At 49.2% G+C, this 19,109-nt stretch overlaps 2 protein-coding genes across 2 annotated transcripts in view; one reads left to right on the top strand and one right to left on the bottom strand.

Moving 5' to 3' along the window:
- The window catches only part of BYSL (bystin like), a 13,829-nt gene extending 6,628 nt beyond the window's left edge, over positions 1-7,201 (top strand). Inside the window, exons 2-7 of the mRNA XM_003789184.3 lie at positions 1,049-1,211; positions 4,137-4,275; positions 4,890-5,023; positions 5,576-5,736; positions 5,931-6,033; positions 6,573-7,201. Coding sequence (XP_003789232.1) covers positions 1,049-1,211; positions 4,137-4,275; positions 4,890-5,023; positions 5,576-5,736; positions 5,931-6,033; positions 6,573-6,918 — 1,046 coding nt within the window. The 3' untranslated portion in view covers positions 6,919-7,201. The remainder of the gene's footprint in view (positions 1-1,048; positions 1,212-4,136; positions 4,276-4,889; positions 5,024-5,575; positions 5,737-5,930; positions 6,034-6,572) is intronic.
- A 2,304-nt stretch (positions 7,202-9,505) lies between these two features.
- On the bottom strand, positions 9,506-16,571 carry CCND3 (cyclin D3). Its single transcript, XM_003789185.1, has 5 exons — positions 16,192-16,571; positions 15,131-15,346; positions 11,856-12,015; positions 11,128-11,264; positions 9,506-10,705 (listed from the first exon to the last, which is right to left on the bottom strand). Exons 1-5 carry the CDS (start codon positions 16,387-16,389, stop codon positions 10,538-10,540), a joined length of 879 nt encoding a protein of 292 aa, XP_003789233.1. The 5' UTR covers positions 16,390-16,571; the 3' UTR covers positions 9,506-10,537.
- Positions 16,572-19,109: the final 2,538 nt, after the last annotated feature.

Here is a 19,109-nt window from a genome sequence, read left to right on the forward strand (position 1 = left end):
GCACCTGTGGTCCCAGCTACTTGGGAGGCAGAGGCAGGAGACTCGCTTGAGCCCAGGAGTTGGAGGTTGCTGTGAGCTGTGGTGCCACGGCACTCTACCCAGGAGGACAGCTTGAGGCTCTGTCTCAAAAAATAAAAAAAAAAAGGAAACTGGATATAATAACAGTACCTACCTACTTCTTGAGGTTATGAGGGTAAACCAGTTAATGTATGTATGGTGCATTTAGAAAATCATGCTACAGGCTGGGCACACGTAGCTCAGTGGTTAGGGTGCCAGCCACGTGCCCTGGAGCTGGTGGGTTCAAACCCAGCTTGGGCCTGTGAAACAAACAAACAAAAAAATAACCAGGCATTGGTGGTAGGTACATGTAGTCCCAGCTACTTGGGAGGCTCAGGCAAGAGAATTGCTTAAGAGCTTGAAGTTGCTGTGAGCTATGACACAACAGCACTCTACGCAGGGCAATAAAGTGAGACTCTATCTCCAAAAGTAAATAAATAAGTAAATCCTGGCTCCGTGCTCGTAGCACAGTGGTTACCACGCCAACCACATGCACTGAGGGTCCCAGGTTTGAACCTGGCCCAAGCCAGCTAAACAACAATGACAACTGCAACAAAAAATAGCCAGTCATTGTGGCGGGCACCTGTAGTCCCAGCTACTTGAGAGGCTGAGGCAAGAGAATCACTTAAGCCCAATAGTTTGAGGTTGCTGTGAGCTGTGATGCCATAGCACTCTACCAAGGGTGACATAGTGAGACTCTGTCTCAAAAGAAAAATCCTGTTACAATAACTGAATATGGTGTGTTAACTACTATTTATGGCAATAGCTTTAAGCATTGCTGTCTGATTGTTTTCTATGTATACATTTTGTTTCTTAAGCAAAATTACAAGCCTTTGGGACTGGAAGATGGTGTGGGCCTCATCTGTTTCACTGCACACATCTATATTTATTGCAAGCACATGTGAAGCCTGTACTACACAATGGCTAAAGTTAAATTGACTAAATCCCTCACCCTCTCCTTGATGTGCTCATCCATTTTGTCCCCTTCTAGGTCCTGGAGTGCCACAAGATGGATCAGATGATGAGGATGAGGAGTGGCCCACCCTGGAGAAAGCTGCCACAATTACAGGAGTGGGCCACCATGCAGAGGTGGTCGTGGACCCTGAGGATGAGCGTGCCATTGAGATGTTCATGAACAAGAATCCTCCTGCCAGGTAGGCTGGGGATTTAGCATAGTAGGTCCTGGCAGAAAGTTTCTATAGACCCTGGCATGATTTTCATTCTCTACCTTTGGAAATGGCCTTGGCATTGCTAGTTCTGGAGGACCACTTTTGACAGAACTGGCCCACACTCAAAGGACCATTCTAAATAGGGTGATAACCCAGACTCAAAATCCCTCCGTTTCTTCTGTACATTTATTCTAGAACTGCCCAGTTATAGCTAAAGCCCTTTTTATGTCTCTTGGGAGATCTGTCCCATTGCATTTAGTCTTGGTAGCTCAGTTTTTTGGTGATAAGCTCATCTTCCTTGGGCAAAGCTCTTTCATACCTAAGTTTCATTTAATTGAGGGTTTTTCAACCTAAGCACTATTGGCATTTTGGGCTGTATAATTCTTTTTTGTGGAGGCTGACTTATGCAATGCAATATAGGATATTTAGCAGATAATCTCCAGTCTCTACCATCTAGATACCAGTGACCTTCCTTCTAATTGTGACAGCCAAAATGACTCCAGACATTGCCAGAGGTGCGTGGGCAGGAGGGAGGGATCACCCTCAGTCAGAACCACTAATTTATTCCTATCTATAATTAATGCTAGCTCCAAGATATGCAGGCATTTAGGCTGCCTGTGGTCAAATCCCTGAGGTCAGAGAGTTTAGCTCTGGGGAGGGGAGTCTAGGATAAGAGCCCTCAACCAGTTCATTCTGACCCTCTGATAATAACATGATGCTGTGTTGGGTTAATACATCTCTCATTGCTAACCATACTGCAGAAACACAGGGAAACTGATAAGTTCTATGGCAGCTTATTTAGAGAGCACAGAATGAAGAAATGAGCCTTGTTCCCAGATTGATGCTCGACAGCTAAAATAGATGTCACAAAGTGTGTACTTGGGGTGATCCTGCCAGAGAGTCTCTCAGGTTCTTTCTCAAGACCTCATAACTTATACTTTAGAGATAATTCTGATGAATTTAGCAGAATGGTTTTCCAGCTTACAATAAATACAAGAGACAAACTACTAGAAACAGGAACTTCTAGCAGTCTTAAAAATTGGTAGCTGGGGGGCAGTGCCTGTGGCTCCAAGGAGTAGGGTGCCGCCTTATGTGCTGGAGGTGGTGGGTTCAAACCCAGCCCCAGCCAAAGACTGCAACAACAACAATAAAAAAAAAAAATTGGTAGCTGGCATCGTCAGAAAGCAAGGCTAGATTCATGTAAGCTCAGCAGTTAGAGACCATTTTAGGGAGTTTAGGGAGCACATTATAGGGTATTATAAAATAACTTTCAAACTTGAAAGACCTGAGCTTGACTCTTTTCCCCTACTTGACAGCTATGAGACCTTGGGTGAGTTATGCGAGTCACTGTGAAAGTTTTGAGACAGACTGTGTTATGGTCCATTATTTCACTTCCGAGAAACATAGTCGACTGCATCCTTTCTGATTCACCTGTGCCAGTTTCAAGTTGGTTGGCTTATTGGTGTTGTTGGGAGGGCTTTATTTGTTTCCATTCATGTAGATTTCATGTTTCTTTTTTTTGCTTCTGGAAGCTTTGTTCTTTAATGAACCATGGGGTCATTTGTTCAACAAGCTGCTTTTGTGTAGCCATACAATGCATATTTTCAGTGACACATATTGTACTTTATACAGTTGATGTCTTGCTTCCCCCCCATAAAAACAAAAATGAGGATCAGCACCTGTGGCTCAAGTGGCTAAGGCGCCAGCCACATACACCTAAGGTGGTGGTTTGAATCCAGCCCAAGCCCACCAAACAACGACGATAGTTGTAACCCAAAAAATAGCCAGGTGTTGTGGCGGGCGCCTGTGGTCCCAGCTACTTATGAGGCTGAGGCAGGAGAATTGCTTGAGCCCAGGAGTTGGAGGTTGCTGTGAGCTGTGATACCATGGCACTCTACCCAGGGTGAACGCTCTAAAAAAAAAAAAGAAATTACAGAGTGCCTGTTGATTGCATCAGGAAAGTAATCAGTTATGTGTTGAGATAAATCATTCTTCTTACAGAATTATCCTATTAGGCTCATGCCTGTAATCCTTGCCCTCTGGGAGGCCAAGGCGGATGAATTGCCTGAGCTCACAGGTTCGAGACCAGCCTGAGCCAGAGCAAGACCTCATTTCTAAAAATAGCTGGGCATTGTGGCAAGTGCCTGTAGTCCTAGCTACTTGGGAGGCTGAGGCAAGAGAATCTCTTGAGCCCAAGAGTTTGAGGTTGCTATGAGCTGTGATGACATACACTGTTACCTAGGGCAACAAAGTGAGACTGTCTCCAAAAAGTAAAATAAATTTAAGTGAGAAGAAAGTTGGTGTCATAGTCACTCTAATGATCCCAGCTACGTGAAATCTTATAGATAGTTCAGGTTATCTACAAGACCACTCTACAGTAATCAGACCAAGAATTTATAATTGGAGGGGTCTCAGCATATTGCCAGCATATGATGGGTGTATTTGAAAGAGGCAGAGCTCCTTACACACATGTTATATGCTGGTAGTTCCAAGTGACAGATAGATATTAACTTATTTAATCTGTATATTAACCTTATGAGGGAGGTATTATTATTATATCTCTTTCACAGTTGAGGAAACTGAGGCATAGAGTGGTAAAGTAACATGCCATGATCATACAGGAAACGGAAGAGCCAGGATTTGAACTTGGAAGACAGACTTCAGAGTTGGTTCATAATAACACTGTATAACTACTAGCTTTGTCTTAAATCGAATGACTTTCAGTTCTTTTGCGCTCTACAGTGATTCCAGTGGTAGGAGGATGAGTGCAGAGAGGGGACTAAGGCTGCACATCCTAGAAGGGTCACAGTTCATTCATGCTCATAAGGGACTATGGAGAGCCTGGAGCTTCCCAGTGACCACTGCTCTCCTCTCTCCTCCCTCCCCTTCCCTTGCCATCTCACCTTTTAGGCGCACCCTGGCTGACATCATCATGGAGAAGCTAACTGAGAAGCAAACAGAGGTTGAGACAGTCATGTCAGAGGTGTCAGGCTTCCCTATGCCCCAGCTGGACCCCCGGGTCCTGGAGGTGTACAGGGGGGTCCGGGAGGTAAGAGCTAAGAGGGAAGCCAAGGTGGAATAACCTTACAGGGGCTGTGAGCTCCTGCCTCAGGGATTTTTGCCCACATCCCACACCAAATCAGGCATGGTAACAGGAAACAGACTTAAGGGTTAGTGTGTAGGTTCAGATTCCTGCTCTGCCTATTAGTGAGCTGACAGTCTTGGGTCAGTTCCTAAAACTCTTTTATCATTGTAAAGTAAACAGAATAGTACCTCCTTAAAGGGTTTTTGTGAGGGTGAAGTGAGTTAATATATAAGAAGCATGCAGATGGGTGGTGCCTGTGGCTCGGTGAGTAGGGCACTGGCCCCATATACTGAGGGTGGCGGGTTCAAACCCAGCCCTGGCCAAATGCAACAATAAAATAGGTGGGCGTTGTGGCAGGCACCTGTAGTCTCAGCTACTTGGTAGGCCAAGGCAAGAGAATTGCTTAGGCCCAAGAGCTGAAGGTTGCTGTGAGCTGTGATGCCATGGCACTCTACCGAGGGCAACAAAGTGAGACTCTGTCTCTTTAAAAAAAAAAAAAAGAGGCATCCAGATAAGCACCTGGCACATAGCAAGCAGTAGTTTATTAATGATGATTATTTTACCTCCCTCATCCCTAGGTGTTATCTAAGTACCGCAGTGGGAAACTGCCCAAGGCATTTAAGATCATCCCTGCACTCTCCAACTGGGAGCAGATCCTCTATGTCACAGAGCCTGAGGCCTGGACTGCAGCTGCCATGTACCAAGCCACCAGGTAAAGTCTATAGGTGAAGGCTGGGCCAGGGATATACAAGCTTTGCCATTACATTTGAGCTTGTCCCAGAGCTCTCTTTTGTGCTTCTATATTTCATCATTTTCCTAGCTTTTCCTATTTCATTTTGGGGGGCCAAGATGCAGGTGGGAATCCCCTAGGATGAATTTCTAAGGGAGAGGTATAGCAACTAGGATACAACCCTGTCAGAGTGGCCTCAGAAGTCTGTGGCTACCTGGACATGCTCACGTCCCTTGGGAAAGTAGGGTGCAGAGGACTCATGCTGGGGAGAGGAAGATGAGTAGCTAAGGAACCATCAGTTCAGAAGCACTCTGGTTCTGCCAGTGACAGCATTAATCATTTGGGTACCTGTTGCCTCCCCTCTTCTTTCTGTAATCAAACCTTGGTTCTCTATGCTCACAGTTCTCCCACACATCCCTCATTGAGAGCAGTTCCATATATTACTTTAAAATCTCTTGCATGTGCACTGATACCTGAAGGGCCAGGTCCAGACCATCAGTGTGACTTAGGAACTCCCCTCTTATGCCCCACTAGGATTTTTGCCTCTAACCTGAAGGAACGCATGGCCCAGCGCTTCTACAACCTTGTTCTGCTGCCCCGGGTACGAGATGACATCGCTGAATACAAACGACTCAACTTCCACCTCTACATGGCACTCAAGAAGGCCCTGTTCAAACCTGGAGCCTGGTTCAAAGGTGGGAGCCCAGAGGCAGGGAAGAAAGGGAAAGGCCAGGCTTTGGGGGGGGGGGGGGCAAAGCAGCAGACCTGACTTGAGAAGTGGCTGTCTCTAAGGCCAAGTTTTAGTCCCTAGGGTCATGGGGAATGCTTCCTACTATAATACCTTTCTCCCACCCTGGACTCAAAATGACTGCCCTCTGATCCTCCCCAGGGATCCTGATCCCACTGTGCGAATCGGGCACTTGTACCCTCCGGGAAGCCATCATTGTGGGTAGCATCATCACCAAGTGCTCCATCCCTGTGTTGCATTCCAGGTAGTGTTGATGGGGGTGGAGGAGAACTGGTCAATATTCAGATAATGGAATTGCCGGGACTTGGGGATGGTGGTCAGAGTAGGGAAGGAGTTAACATTAGCCCTTAACTCCTTGGGTTTGTGGCTTGTTTAAACCAGTGGTTATGTCCTTATTCCACTAGAATAAAAGCTCCACAAGGACAGTCCCAGCCTGGCTTGTGGTATGTGCTCCATAAATAGTTGAAAAAATGAATAGGGAACACAGGAAGAAAGGAGATTAGGGGTGGAGATGTCAGGGTGTTTGGACATACTCCAGCTGGTTATTGAGACCAACAGTCTAAGCCAGAGGTAGCAATTTGGGATGGATCTGTCTAGAGATGATAACTGGAGTCAAGAGAGTATAGTAAGATTGGGTAGGTGGGAAGGAGACCTGAGATTGCTCTTTTAGGAATCCTATAGTGTAAGAGCTGGGGGCGGGAAGAGGGGAAGAGCACAGAGGTGAGCAGAGGTGAGGTGAAGTTGATCCTTCTCTAATCCCACCCAACCTCCCTTTCCCATCAGTGCGGCCATGCTGAAAATTGCTGAGATGGAATACAGTGGTGCCAACAGCATCTTCCTGCGACTGCTGCTGGATAAGAAGTATGCACTGCCTTACCGAGTGCTGGATGCCCTCGTCTTCCACTTCCTGGGGTTCCGGACAGAGACTCGTGAGCTGCCTGTGCTCTGGCACCAGTGCCTCCTGACTTTGGTCCAGCGCTACAAGGCAGACTTGGCCACAGATCAGAAAGAGTCCCTCCTGGAACTGCTCCGGCTACAGCCCCATGCACAACTGTCTCCTGAAATCAGGCGTGAGCTTCAGAGTGCAGTGCCCCGAGATGTGGAAGATGTTCCCATCACCATGGAGTGAAGAAACAGTCACCTGTTCTAATCCAAGGGTCATGGGAATACGCCAGGCCCCCTGTTGGTGACTAAAGACACTGCGCCTTAATGAGAGAAGACCCAGGTCAGGGCAGTAAGGGGTCACGGGGCCTCCACTCTAGGCCTGCTTTCTGTTCAGTTTTAAGAGCTGACTTAAGAGTGGGAATCCCAGCATTACCTCTCCCCAGCTGGGATTCAGTTTAAGTACTTTCTGGCTGTTGCCAAGTCACTGGGATTCAAAAAAAACAAAACAGGTATTTATTGAACCTCTTCATTTTGGTGTAGTCATTGGAGGCCTTTTCCTTCTTCAGTTGGAAGGAAAAGACCTTTCCTTCTGTTGCTGTCTCTGAGGTAGATTCTGACCTGGTTTTTACAGAGGGCCTCACCCCTAACCCTCTGAGCTAAACGTTTGTTTCTCCAGGCTACACTCACCTTGATAGCCCTTGTGGAGCGAGGGACATGTTGGCTGCCTCCCCCTCACATGACACTGGCTGCTTTGGTTGAATGCCAGCAACCAGGAGTAGGCTGTCCAAAGATGGTCATGTTTCAACTGTGGATGAAAGGGCTACAAGAAAAAGCCCCTCCTTGAGGAAAATGGAGATGTAGAGGCTAGCTTAAAGATAAGGTTGGCTCAAGGTTGAGTAGATCTGGCTTGGTGCCTGTGGCTCAAGTGGCTAAGGTGCCAGCCACATACACCTAAGGTGGCAGGTTTGAATCCAGCCCAGGCCCACCAAACAACAATGATGGCTGCACCCAAAAAAAATATCCAGGCATTGTGGCGGGCTCTTGTGGTCCCAGCTAATTGGGAGGTAGAGGCAGGAGACTCACTTGAGCCCAGGAGTTGGAGGTTGCTGTGAGCTGTGATGTGACAGCACTCTACTCAGGGGGACAGCTTGAGGCTCTGTCTCAAAAAAAAGGGGGGATGAGTAGATCTTGGCTCAACTCCTGTAGCACAGTGGTTATAGCGCCAGCCATATACACTGAGGCTGGCAGGTTCAAACCCAGCCCATACCAGCTAAACAACAATGACAACTGCAACAAAAAATAGCCGGGTGTTGTGGTGGGCACCTGTAGTCCCAGCTACTTGGGAGGCTGAGGCAAGAGAATCTCTTAAGCTCAAGAGTTTGAGGTTGCTGTGAGCTGTGATGACACAGCACTCTACCGAGGGCTACATTGACTCTACTGAGTCAAAAAAGTATGAGTAGATCCTAAGTTACTTCCATGTTTCTATAAGAAGCTTTATGTCTTCTTCAAGATAAAGGCCATGTTCTACTTGGGAGGCTGAGGCAAGAGAATCACTTAAACCCAAGAGTTAAAGGTTACTGTGATCTGTGACACCATGGCACTCAAATGAGAGCGAAAAAAGATAATGGCCATGTTTGTTATAATCTTTATCACTTAACTATTTAACATGTGTAGAAGTAAAGCTATCCTGTTGCCTTTTTTTTTTTTTTTTTTTGAGACAGAGCCTCAAGCTGTAACCCTGGGTAAAGTGCTATGGCATCACAACTCAAAGCAACCTCCAACTCCTGGGCTCAAGCGATTCTCCTGCCTCTGCCCCCAAGTAGCTGGGACTACAAGTGTTCACCACAACACCTGGCTATTTTGTGGTTGCAGCCATCATTGTTATTTGGTGGGCCTGGGCTGGATTCGAACCCACCTGCTCAGGTGTATATGGCTGGTACCTTAGCTGCTTGCTTGAGCCATAGGCGTGGAGCCCGTTGCTTTTTTTTTTTCTTTTTTTTTAAGAGACAGTCTCACTTTGTTGCCCTCAGTAAAGTGCTATGGCATCACCGCTCACAGCAACCTCCAACTCCTGGGCTTAGGCGATTTCTTGCCTCAGCCTCCTAAGTAGCTGGGACTACAAGGTCCACCACAATATCCAGCTATTTTTTTGTTGCAGTTTGGCTGGGGCCGGGTTGGAACCCGTCACCCTCAGTATATGGGGCTGGCACCCTACCCACTGAGCCATAGGCATCGCCCCTCTGTTGTCTTTTTTTTTTTTTTTTTTTGAGACAGAGCCTCAAGCTGTCCCCCTGGGTAGAGTGCCTTGGCATTACAGCTCACAGCAACCTCCAACTCCTGGGCTCAAGCAAGTCTCCTGCCTCCGCCTCCCAAGTAGCTGGGACCACAGGCGCCCGCCACAACGCCCGGCTATTTTTTGGTTGCAGCCATCATTGTTGTTTGGCGGGTCCGGGCTGGGGATTCGAACCCGCTACCTTAGGTGTACGTGGCTGGCGCCTTAGCCGGTTGAGCTATAGTCGCCGAGCCTGTTGCCTTTTTTTTAAGAGTATCATTCATTAAGTTTTTGAGTGCTATACCTCAAGCTCCATTTTCCCCAAAAGCCCTATGGTTTTTGTTGTGCAGTTTTGCATAGCATAGTGATTTTCAAGAAAACAGGTCACCTTATAAAGCAGAACTATATTGGGGGCAGAGACCATTTATCTCACAAAGCCTAAATATCTTGCCCTTAACAGAAGACTTGGTGATCCCTGCTTTAGGCCATTGACTTCCACACCTCATTACATCAGAATCAGTCTAGAAATAGGCTTCTTCTACCCATACCACCACCCAAACCAAAAAGCCAAAGCCAGTTTTATTCCAGAATCTTTATTAAGGTAGCGTGATGGTCCTGGGCCACCAGCCTAAACCTTGTGGCCTTAGGAAAGACCTGTGTCAATAGGACTTGCCTCCCTCTCCAGCTGGGCTTGCCCAGCTCTAGGGCATCCCTGCATCATCCTGCCTAGAGGGTGGAGCAAGGGCCAAAGGGAGAGGAGGGCATGACCCAATTCCAGGCTGTAGCAGCTCCTTGGCCACAAAGATTCTTTAGCCAGTTGCAGAGGGGAGGGAAACAGCAACCACCAGGGTTACCACCATTTGTGGGATAGACAGGTCCCACTACACACTTACAGTTGTACTCAAAGCAATTAATAAATTAAAATAACTCCTTCCTTCAGCACCGAGCTCCTCAATCACCTGGGAGAAACTGAGCAGAAAGCAAAGCAAGGAGGAATACCATAGGTTTTTGCCCCTCTGGCCAAGACCTAGGCCCCTCCCTCTAGGAGCAGCCGTGAGCAAGGATTAAACGGGGCTTCCAAAGTATGCTTACAGGAGCCATCTAGACTGTTGCCCCTCACATGTCTTATCAGTCATGCCTGAAATTTCATCTTTGGAAGGACCCCAATCCAAATACAATAACCCTAGAAGGGACAACACCTTTAGAAGGCACTGGGGCATTTTGGCAATTGAGAACATGAGAGCCCTAGAGGAGGGAAGCCTCAGAAAAAATGCTGGTGCATGTATTTCACCTATTCCAATGTCTGACCAGCCTAGCCCACTCCCAGCTAGAGTCAGGGATGGAGCTGAGCTGGACAGATGCGAGGAGGAAGAAGAGGAGTTCAACTAGCCTCCCATACACAATCATGGCTGGTCAGGCCCCTTAGTGCACACGCAGGGATAGGTAGGACCTGACCCCGTTGGGCTTTGGGGGGGAGGAGAAACAGGAACCCGCTCAGGCTTCAGATGTGGTAGTTTGTTCCTGGAGGCAGGTAGATGGTGGCAGTGGCCCCTTCTCTGCTTAGTGGCCACTGGAGGGGGCCTCTCCAGGGCTACAGGTGAATGGCTGTGACATCTGTGGGAGTGCTGGTCTGGGTGGGCCCCTGGCTGCTGGAGCCCCGGGGGGCTTTGGGTGCTGGGCTGGAGCTGGTCTGAGCGGCTTCCCTAAGGCTCTCTCTGAGCGCAGCTTCAATCTGCTCTTGACAGGCCCGCAGGCAGTCCTAGGAACACAGGGGAATAGTGAGGAGGGACTGCTCCCCCCAACAACATCTGACAGCAGGAGTGGGGGAAGGATACCTCCCAGCACACAGGGAAGTCAGGGGAGGTTAGGCCACAGCCCAGCCCCAGGAATTGGTCTTCAATTCTCAGAAACTGGCAAGAGGATGTGGCAAGAGGGTGTGAGAGCAACCGTGCATCTGACACCAAATCCCCCACCCCCTCTCCAGCACACCACTTGGCAAGAAAATGGCACCCAGGGCCAGCACCCTTAACCCTACCCAAGATACTTGGCTCTTCTTCAGACCAAGGCAGAAGATAAAAAGCCACAGAAGCCCCAGGGCTGTGAAACCAGGACCTGGAACCAGACTGGTGTGGATGCCTCCCTCTACTGGAGACTTAGGGGACAACGCTACCCAGCACTCACCACTTCAGTGCCTGTGATCCCTGCCAGCAGCTCGGTGAGCTCCTCCCCAGAGGTGGAACAGGCACCCAGGCCTTGCACTGCAGCCCCGATGCTGCCCGTTGCGATCATGGATGGTGGGTACATGGCAAAGGTGTAATCTTAGAGAAGAGAGGGAACCATGAGGCAAGGAAACCTCAAGGATAACAGTCAATGTGGAGTTCCTACTCCTCTGAAAGTGCTAGGCAGCATGAATAGAGCAGGGGGCTTACTAGACAACCCCAGCAGGGAGTGAGGAAAGATGTCAGGAAGGGAGAAAGGCAAGAGCCTCTAGAGAGTATCAGGATAAATAGCAAATTTACATAGGTCTAGGGTGGAGCTGGCCAGGGATCAGGGGATAAGTGAGATCCTACCTAGTATGTAAGGGCCTCCATTCATAAGTGCGAATTGAAATGCCCCTTATGGAAACAAAAGTAGAGCCAAGAGAACTAGGTCCTGCTTCCCATTTACTGTGAGACTTTGGGCAAGTCACCTTTCTACATCCTCTGTGTCCTCCCTATACACTGGGGGTCTCTGAGATCCTGCCTCTGATTATAATCTTTTCTGTATTAAGACTGCGGGCAGAGGGGATATAATTTTTACAAATGAATTTTGAGAGGAACATAGGCTGGGATCTTCTATTACAGTTATTACTCATCCTTAAGAGTCTTCTGGTTTTTCCAAATTGGCAAAAAGGTGCACAGGGCTCTTACCTGTAGCACAGAGGGCCAAGAAGGTCTGGGCGTGCTTTTTAACCAAGGCCTGTCGATCACTGGGCAGAGAGAGTCGGTGCAGAATCAGGGCTAGGAAATCATGAGCAATCACAGCAGCCAGGTCCCATTTGAGCTTCCCAAGGACCAGCACCTCCCAGTCCTGAGTGATGGAGAAAATGGTGAGGTCATCAACTAGAGAAGGTAGGGGAGGAGCAAAGAGCAGTCTCAGAGAAGGAAGCCCGCCGAACGTCTGAAGCTCAAGACCCTAGTTCTGCTTCTTTTTTTTTTTTTTTTTTTGAGACAAACTCTCACTTTGTAGAGTACTGTGGCATCATAGCTCACAGCAATCTCAAACTCTTGAGCACAAGTGATCCTCTTGCTCAGGGTGGTCTGGAACTCTTGAACTCAAGCTATCCACCCACCTCAACCTCCCAGAGTGCTAGGATTACAGGCATGAGCCCTTGCTTCTGGTTTTAATACCTGGCACCATGGAGTCCCAGACAGAGAAGAGCTGCAGGGATTTACTTTGAACATTTATTGATCAGTTGCCTAGGTGGCAGGGCAACATGCTCTACATACATTATCCCTTCTAAGTCTGTCTGATTATCTTTAAGGGGCCAATGATCAGGACTTCATTCAGGGCTCTGAGGATTTCTCCAGCCAAGGTTGTAAGACTGACACAGATACCACCAACATCACCATGAACTTGAGGATCCTTTGGGATGAAGCAGAAAGAAATTTCCAAACTCCAAAGAATATGGAAGGGAGACCACCAGAATATGAAAGGGGAGATCACCACTAAGTCTCCCCACCCCCAACCCTGCATCTCAACCAAGTCCACATGTCTTAAATACACAGGAGTAAGCATGAAGCCACTCCTCCTATGACACAGCCACTCAAGTCTCTTCTGAGGTTCCTCAAATGGAAGGTTGCTTAACCCAACCCACATCCCCTTAGTGAGACATCAGGGGTGGGTCCTGAGGTAGAGCATCCCACCCCACTCCCTTCAGATGGAACCCATGGTCTCCAGTGCCACTTAACTCTCATGAGGATAAGTGGAGGCTAAGCCAGACAGGATGGATCCAAGTTATCTCTAAGGGACCAAACCCTATTTCCAACCCAAGCCTATATACCAATTCAAGGTCTTAGAGGAAGGCTGAGAGCTTCCCTCCAATCCATTCTTCTAGTGCTCTCAGACCTGGCCCCATTTCCAAGTTGCACACATGAGGATTTCTTCATTGTTTTATCTCAGGAAGGAACTTGTGGGTTTGACTCCTTATTGAGGCAGAAATGGCAACCCCACCCAACCTCTTCCAGGCCCACAGCCACAGCTGTCTCTCTCCTCGCCCTGGTCTAGGTGTCAGCCTCTCAGATCAGCCCCAACCTCTCATAGGGCCCCAAAGAAAATAGCTTGGCCTGGAACCAAAAGAAATCAGGCAGAGAACCTAGGATTCTTTCAGTACTTATCCCAGTAGCCAAACTCTTTAATTTAGGAGTCAACATAAAGGATCCAGCCCCCTATAGGGAAGTATGAGGTCCTGTGTGAGGAAGGTGGCCACCCTCCCCCATATCTAGGGAACCTCTAAGAATCCCAGCCCTACTTGGCAGAGAACATACCCCTGGGAGTGATTAGCTTCAATGGCTGGCAGCATTCATCACATCCCTAAGTTTTAAGCCAACCTGGTCTAGCTAGAAGACTCAGATTCTGTGCTGCTCAGTGCAATGCTGAGGAAGGAATCTTCCCTCTTTCCTTGGGTCTCAGCCTTCCTCTGCTGCACAAGCACTTGGGAGTACTCAGAGGTTTCTTCTGACCTTCTTGAAGTCTTTTGGAGGCTCCACCCCCCAGACTCAGGCAGGAGTCAGAGATGAGTACTTTTTATGTGTTCTGAAAAATTCCCCTCACACACAGGCATGTCCACACCCCAATCTTTTCACCAAAAAGAAGCCCCCTTCTACCTTCTAGGCCCAATCCCTCTAAAAACATCTTGTTCTCTGGCCCTCGAAACTAGTCCCACCCTCAGACTTGCCAAAAACTACCAGATTCATCGCAAAAGAGCTGTGGAGCCTCCTGGATTCCCAACTCAGGCCTCTTAGTCCCATCTCTGAGCTACTTGGCAGGAAGAAGAATCCTGTTCCTCACAGCAGTCAGGGGCCCCAGTACCCTGGCTTTCCCACCAGCCAATCATAGCAGCCTGCTGCTGCCCTCCTCCCTGGGAGATGGACCCCACAATGTCCTCTCAGGGTCAGAAGACTTGGCTGGCCACAGAGCAAGGTGAAGGGAGGTGCCACTCTCTCCTCTCAGCCCCCTAGGAGATGATCTGCAAGCCTCAAATAACCTCTTCCAAATCCAAGCAACTCCCCCACCTCCTTCCCAGGCTGCTTCTGAGGCAGGACAGAACCAGTGAGTGACTTTCCTGCCCTGCCTCAAAGGAGCCTAGACCAAGTTCCCAGCAGGAGGCTCTGGGAGCCACTTCCCAAACCACAGGAGTGACAGCAGCTCCCCACAGGGTTATGAAAGACCTTGGTCAGAGTCAGCCGGGCCGGGGGAGGGGCACCATTATCACATCGGAAGCAGCTGCAGCTCAGCTCCCTGTCTGTCCCTCAGCTTGAACCTTTGGCTAAGGGGGAAAGGGAGAGATGTTTCCACCAGACCCAAAGCAGCTGCTCCAGTTCCTCAGAATGAGGACAGGGAAGGGAGGATTAGGAAGAAGCTATCTGTACTGGGATATAAGGGGAAGGAAAGAAGGTGGGATGAAACAAGTCAGCCCTTCCTTAAAGTAATCAGGGCCTGGCTTTAATCTACTCTGGGAGGCTTTTCTATCAAAGTCCACTTGGGGATAAAGGCTCAACCAAGGCAGCCCCCCTCCCCCACATGAAACACATTCCACTCTCCCACTCCAGTGGGGGTGTGCAGGCATGCCCTTCTGCTGCCAATAAATAACTCATGGTGTCTGTGTAAACCCAGAGGCAAAGTACTAGTAAGCGAGACATGCAGTTTGACTTGTTGCTATCTGGGGGAAAGACCAGGAAGGAGTGGCATCCTCTGGAGGTCAGGAGAGGGTTTAGTTCATGGCTGCACCGCAAGCGCAGGCTGAGCTACCCCAACCACAACACCAGACTATCCCCTCTTCTCCCACCCCAATTTCTTTCTAGAAAAGGCTCAGGGAGCTTGCCTTGCCCCCAAGGAGGCAGAAAGCCACTGAGGTCTTAGCTTTCCCTATCTTGGGAAGTGCTGAGACGATATGCATTAGGAGTGGGAGAAATTACAGACGTACCCGCAACTGGCGGGGAGAGACAGCATGGTCGGTGTAGATGCAGAGTTTTTCGATGGTCAGGGGCGTGGTCTCGCGCAGCTTGGAGGCTAGCAGCATGCAGACCGCACCCAAGAGCTGCAACTGCGCCTTTCGGGTGGGGACGCAGGACAGGTAGCGATCCAAGTAGTTCATGGCCAGAGGGAAGACTTCCTCCTCACAGCGCTGCTCCTCACACACCTGGGGAAGGGCACACAGTCACTGCTGGGGCAGGAACACAGGAAACGCAGCAGCATTAAGAGGGAGAGGGGTGCTAAAGGGAGGTGGAATGGGAAGCAAAAACCGGGAGAGAGGGTAAACTACTTATAGTGACAAGAACCATTATCAGAGGAGTATGTGCCCTCCCCAACGTGACGCCCCCCACTTCCTCTGCGTAGCCGCCTTTCCTCTGTCCCCTTGGGACTGCCTTTCAGGGACTCCCCACCTTATGAAAGATTCCAGAGACTTCCTTCTCACATAGCGAGGGGAAGTGGCACGAAAAGGCACCTGTGGTACCCGAAGGGCTGGGACCTTACCCCCCCATTACCCTCGCCACTGCACACACCCGAGGGGAAGGGAGGAGACTCCTGCAGCTGCCTCCGTACTTTTCATTTCCCTGTCGGCCGGAACAGGGCGCGCGCCACCCCCACCGCCTTCCCCGCCAGAACCCCGCGACAGGCACAGGAACCGGCTCTGGGGCGGGGGCGGCCGAGTCCAAGGTTTTCCAATCGCGCTCTGCTGAGAAGACTAGGCGGGGGAGGGAAGCAGGAGACACTGAGAGAAGCCGAAGAGCAGAGGTGTCCCTTGTCCCGCTTTCTTGGCCCGAAGAGATTTAAGAGTGCCAAATGTCTGGCAGTCACAGTCAGAAGGAGCTGATTAGGGCTGGGAAAGGGAAAAGGAGAGCACAGAGGCTGCGGACTAGGGTGCCCTAGTGAAAGGCCAGAACCTGGGAGTCTGAGCCACAGGAGCATCCTACAAATTGCTACTGGGACCAGGATGTCCAGAGCCGGGGGCAGCGGAAAAAGGGAGACCGGTCTGGGCGATACCTCCAGCATCCAGTATGCCAGCATCTTCCGCATGTGCGGCTTGATCTCCCTCTGCACGCACTGGAAGTAGGAGGCGCGGGGCACGTAGCGCTCCTCCAGGCGGAGCAAGCTCTGCAAGACACGCTGGTCCCCTAGCAGCCGCGGGTCAGGCCCAGCCCGGGGCGCGTGCCGGGTGCTCTCGCAACACAGCAACTCCATACTCGGGCAGCGCAAGGGCAGGACGGGAGCGCGGGCTGGCGAGTCAGAACGCAGGCGGCGGGACTGAGAGCGTGGGGCGCGGGTCTGGCGCTGGCACTGCGCTGCGGAGCCCCAGCCCGCCCGCGCCCGCGAGCGTCGCTTTGCTGACAGGCGCCCCGCCCCTCGCGACGATGTAGCAACAGAGGAATGCTAGGACGTCGCAACGTTCCAAGGGGCGGGGCTGCCGGCGCCCCAGACGGAAAGGGCTGGCGGGGCGCTCGCCCCTCCCTCCCGGCCGTCCAATTGGTCCGCCAAGCCCAAGCCGGCCGGCTTCCGGGCACTCGGCGCCCTCTTGACCACCGGGGTAGAGAGAACGTTCTAGGAGGTGGGTATCTTCCCCACCCAAGGGGACCGCCCATTTGGCTCCTCTGTAATCACCCAGCAAAGAACTTTCCTCCAAAGGTCATTCATTCATTTATTCATTCGTTAAGCCCTATTTCACCGGCTGCCTGCTGTAAGGAATGTAATAAATAATATAAGAGCTGATTCTTAGTGCATGTTTTTCTAAAGCACTTAATATGCAATAACATTAAATCTTGATGAAAACTCAAAAACTGAGGCACAGTAACTGTACCAATCATACAGTTAGTCCATTGAAGATCTAAGATTGGGAACCTCGCCATTTTGCTCCAGATTCTGTGCTCCACACCATTGCTACTTATGCTGTGATTCCCCAGACTTAACCCATGGGCTAGTAAGGAATACTGACCCCTGACCTGCTGAGTCACAATCTGCATTTTAACTGGATTCCTGTGCACTTTGAAGTATGAAAAAATTGCAGCATTTAGGGTATTGTGTGTGTATATATATGTAAAATATATATGTACAGGCTCTGGGCCTGTAGCTCAGCAGCTAGGGCACCGGCCACATGCTGCCGATTGGAAACCCTGCCAAACAACAATGACAACTACAACAACAAAAATGGCCGGGCGTTGTGGCGGGTGCCTGTAGTCCCAGCTACTTGGGAGTCTGAGGCAAGAGAATCGCTTAAGCCCAAGAGTTTGAGGTTGCTGTGAGCTGTAATGCTACAGTACTCTACCGAGGGCAATTTAGTGAGACTCAGTCTCAAAAAAAAAAAAAGCATTATATTTTTAGTACAGACTGGGTCTCACTTTTGCTCAGGCTGGTCTTGACTCAAGCAATCCACCCGCCTCAGCCTCCCAGAGTGCTAGTGGTGGCTCACGCCACCACTCCTGGCTTACATACCCATTTTCAAATGAGATCATCAAAAACTGTTTTGCGGGGCGGCGCCTGTGGCTCAGTGAGTAGGGCGCTGGCCCCATATACCGCGAGTGGCGGGTTCAAACCCTGTCCCAGCCAAACTGCAACAACAACAAAAAATAACTAGATGTTAGGGTGGGCGCCTGTAGTTCCAGCTACTCAGGAGGCTGTGGCAAGAGAATCACCTAAGCCCAAGAGCTGGAGGTTGCTGTGAGCTGTGACGCTAGGGCGACAAAGTGACACTCTGTCTCAAAAAAAAAAAAAAACTGTTTTGTAACCCCTATGCACTAAAAAAAAAGAAATAAGTTAACATTTTTCCATATTATTAATTATTCTACAACATCATTTTTAATGGCTACATAATTAACCATTGGGTGAATATATTATAATTTCTTTTACCAAACCTGTATTGTTGAAAACTTAAATTGTTGCTAGTTCTATTAATAATAATACTGCATAACCTTTTTGTAGTAATATCTTTGTGCACACTCATGATTGTTTCTAGAAGTGGAATTTCTCAACTTAAGGTTATGAAACATTCTAAGGCTTTTGATACAATTCTTCTTGCCAAATTTTCCTGCTGAAAGGCTGAACCAATCTACTTTTTTTTTAGAGACAGTCTCACTTTATCACCCTAGGTAGAGTGCTGTGGCATCACAGGTCACAACCTCCAACTCCTGGGCTTAGGTGATTCTCTTGCTCAACCTCCCAAGTAGCTGGGACTACAGGCACCTGCCAGAACACCCAGCTATTTTTTCTTGCAGTTTGGCCAGGGCAAGGTTACAACCCAACACTCTCCGTATATGGGGCCGGTGCTCTACCCACTGAGCCACAGGCACCGCCCCACCATCTACTTTTTAAAACTACTCTGCCAAATGGAAAGGAAAAGTAGTTAGTAATGATCTATTTTGGCATATTTATTAGACATTTACACATTTCTTATTTAAATTATCTATTCATATGGGTAGAGTGCTATGATGTCACAGCTCATGGGCTTAGCCAATTCTCTTGCCTCAGCCTCCCAAGTAGCTGGGACTACATGTTCCAGCCAGAATGCCCAGCTATTTTTTTGTTGCAGTTTGCCAGGGATGGGTTCGAACCTGCCACCCTTGGTATATGGGGCCAGCACCCTACTCACTGAGCCACAGGTGCCTCCCTAATTTTTCTATTTTCAGTGAATAAAGGACATTGTTATTTTATTTATGGGGTTGGAAGGGGGTCTCCACTTTGCTCAGGCTAGTCTCCAACTTCTGACCTCAAGCAATCTTCCCACCTTACCTCCCAGAGTGTCAGTATTATAGGCATGAACCACCACACCCGGCGTACATTTCTTATTTAAATTACCTATTCCATCCTTTGCTCAGTCTTTTCTTCGAATGTTTGCTTTCTCTTATTGATTTTAAGTACGCATTACATTTCAAGGATATTAACCCTTTTTAGTGATTTTTTTTTTTTTTTTT

Source organism: Otolemur garnettii, unplaced genomic scaffold (assembly GCF_000181295.1).
Source record: "Otolemur garnettii isolate 467f Iridium unplaced genomic scaffold, OtoGar3 scaffold00031, whole genome shotgun sequence".
Lineage (NCBI taxonomy): Eukaryota > Metazoa > Chordata > Mammalia > Primates > Galagidae > Otolemur > Otolemur garnettii.

What these genes read in the sequence shown, in the direction of transcription:
- CCND3 (XM_003789185.1), bottom strand. Translation starts at nt 16,389, where the DNA reads ATGGAGTTGCTGTGTTGCGAGAGCACCCGGCACGCGCCCCGGGCTGGG. An exon ending in CTTGGCCCTCTGTGCTACAG is followed by an intron (nt 11,265 to 11,855) that starts GTAAGAGCCCTG and finishes CTCTTCTCTAAG; the next exon opens with ATTACACCTTTGCCATGTAC. An exon ending in GGATCACAGGCACTGAAGTG is followed by an intron (nt 10,706 to 11,127) that starts GTGAGTGCTGGG and finishes CTGTGTTCCTAG; the next exon opens with GACTGCCTGCGGGCCTGTCA.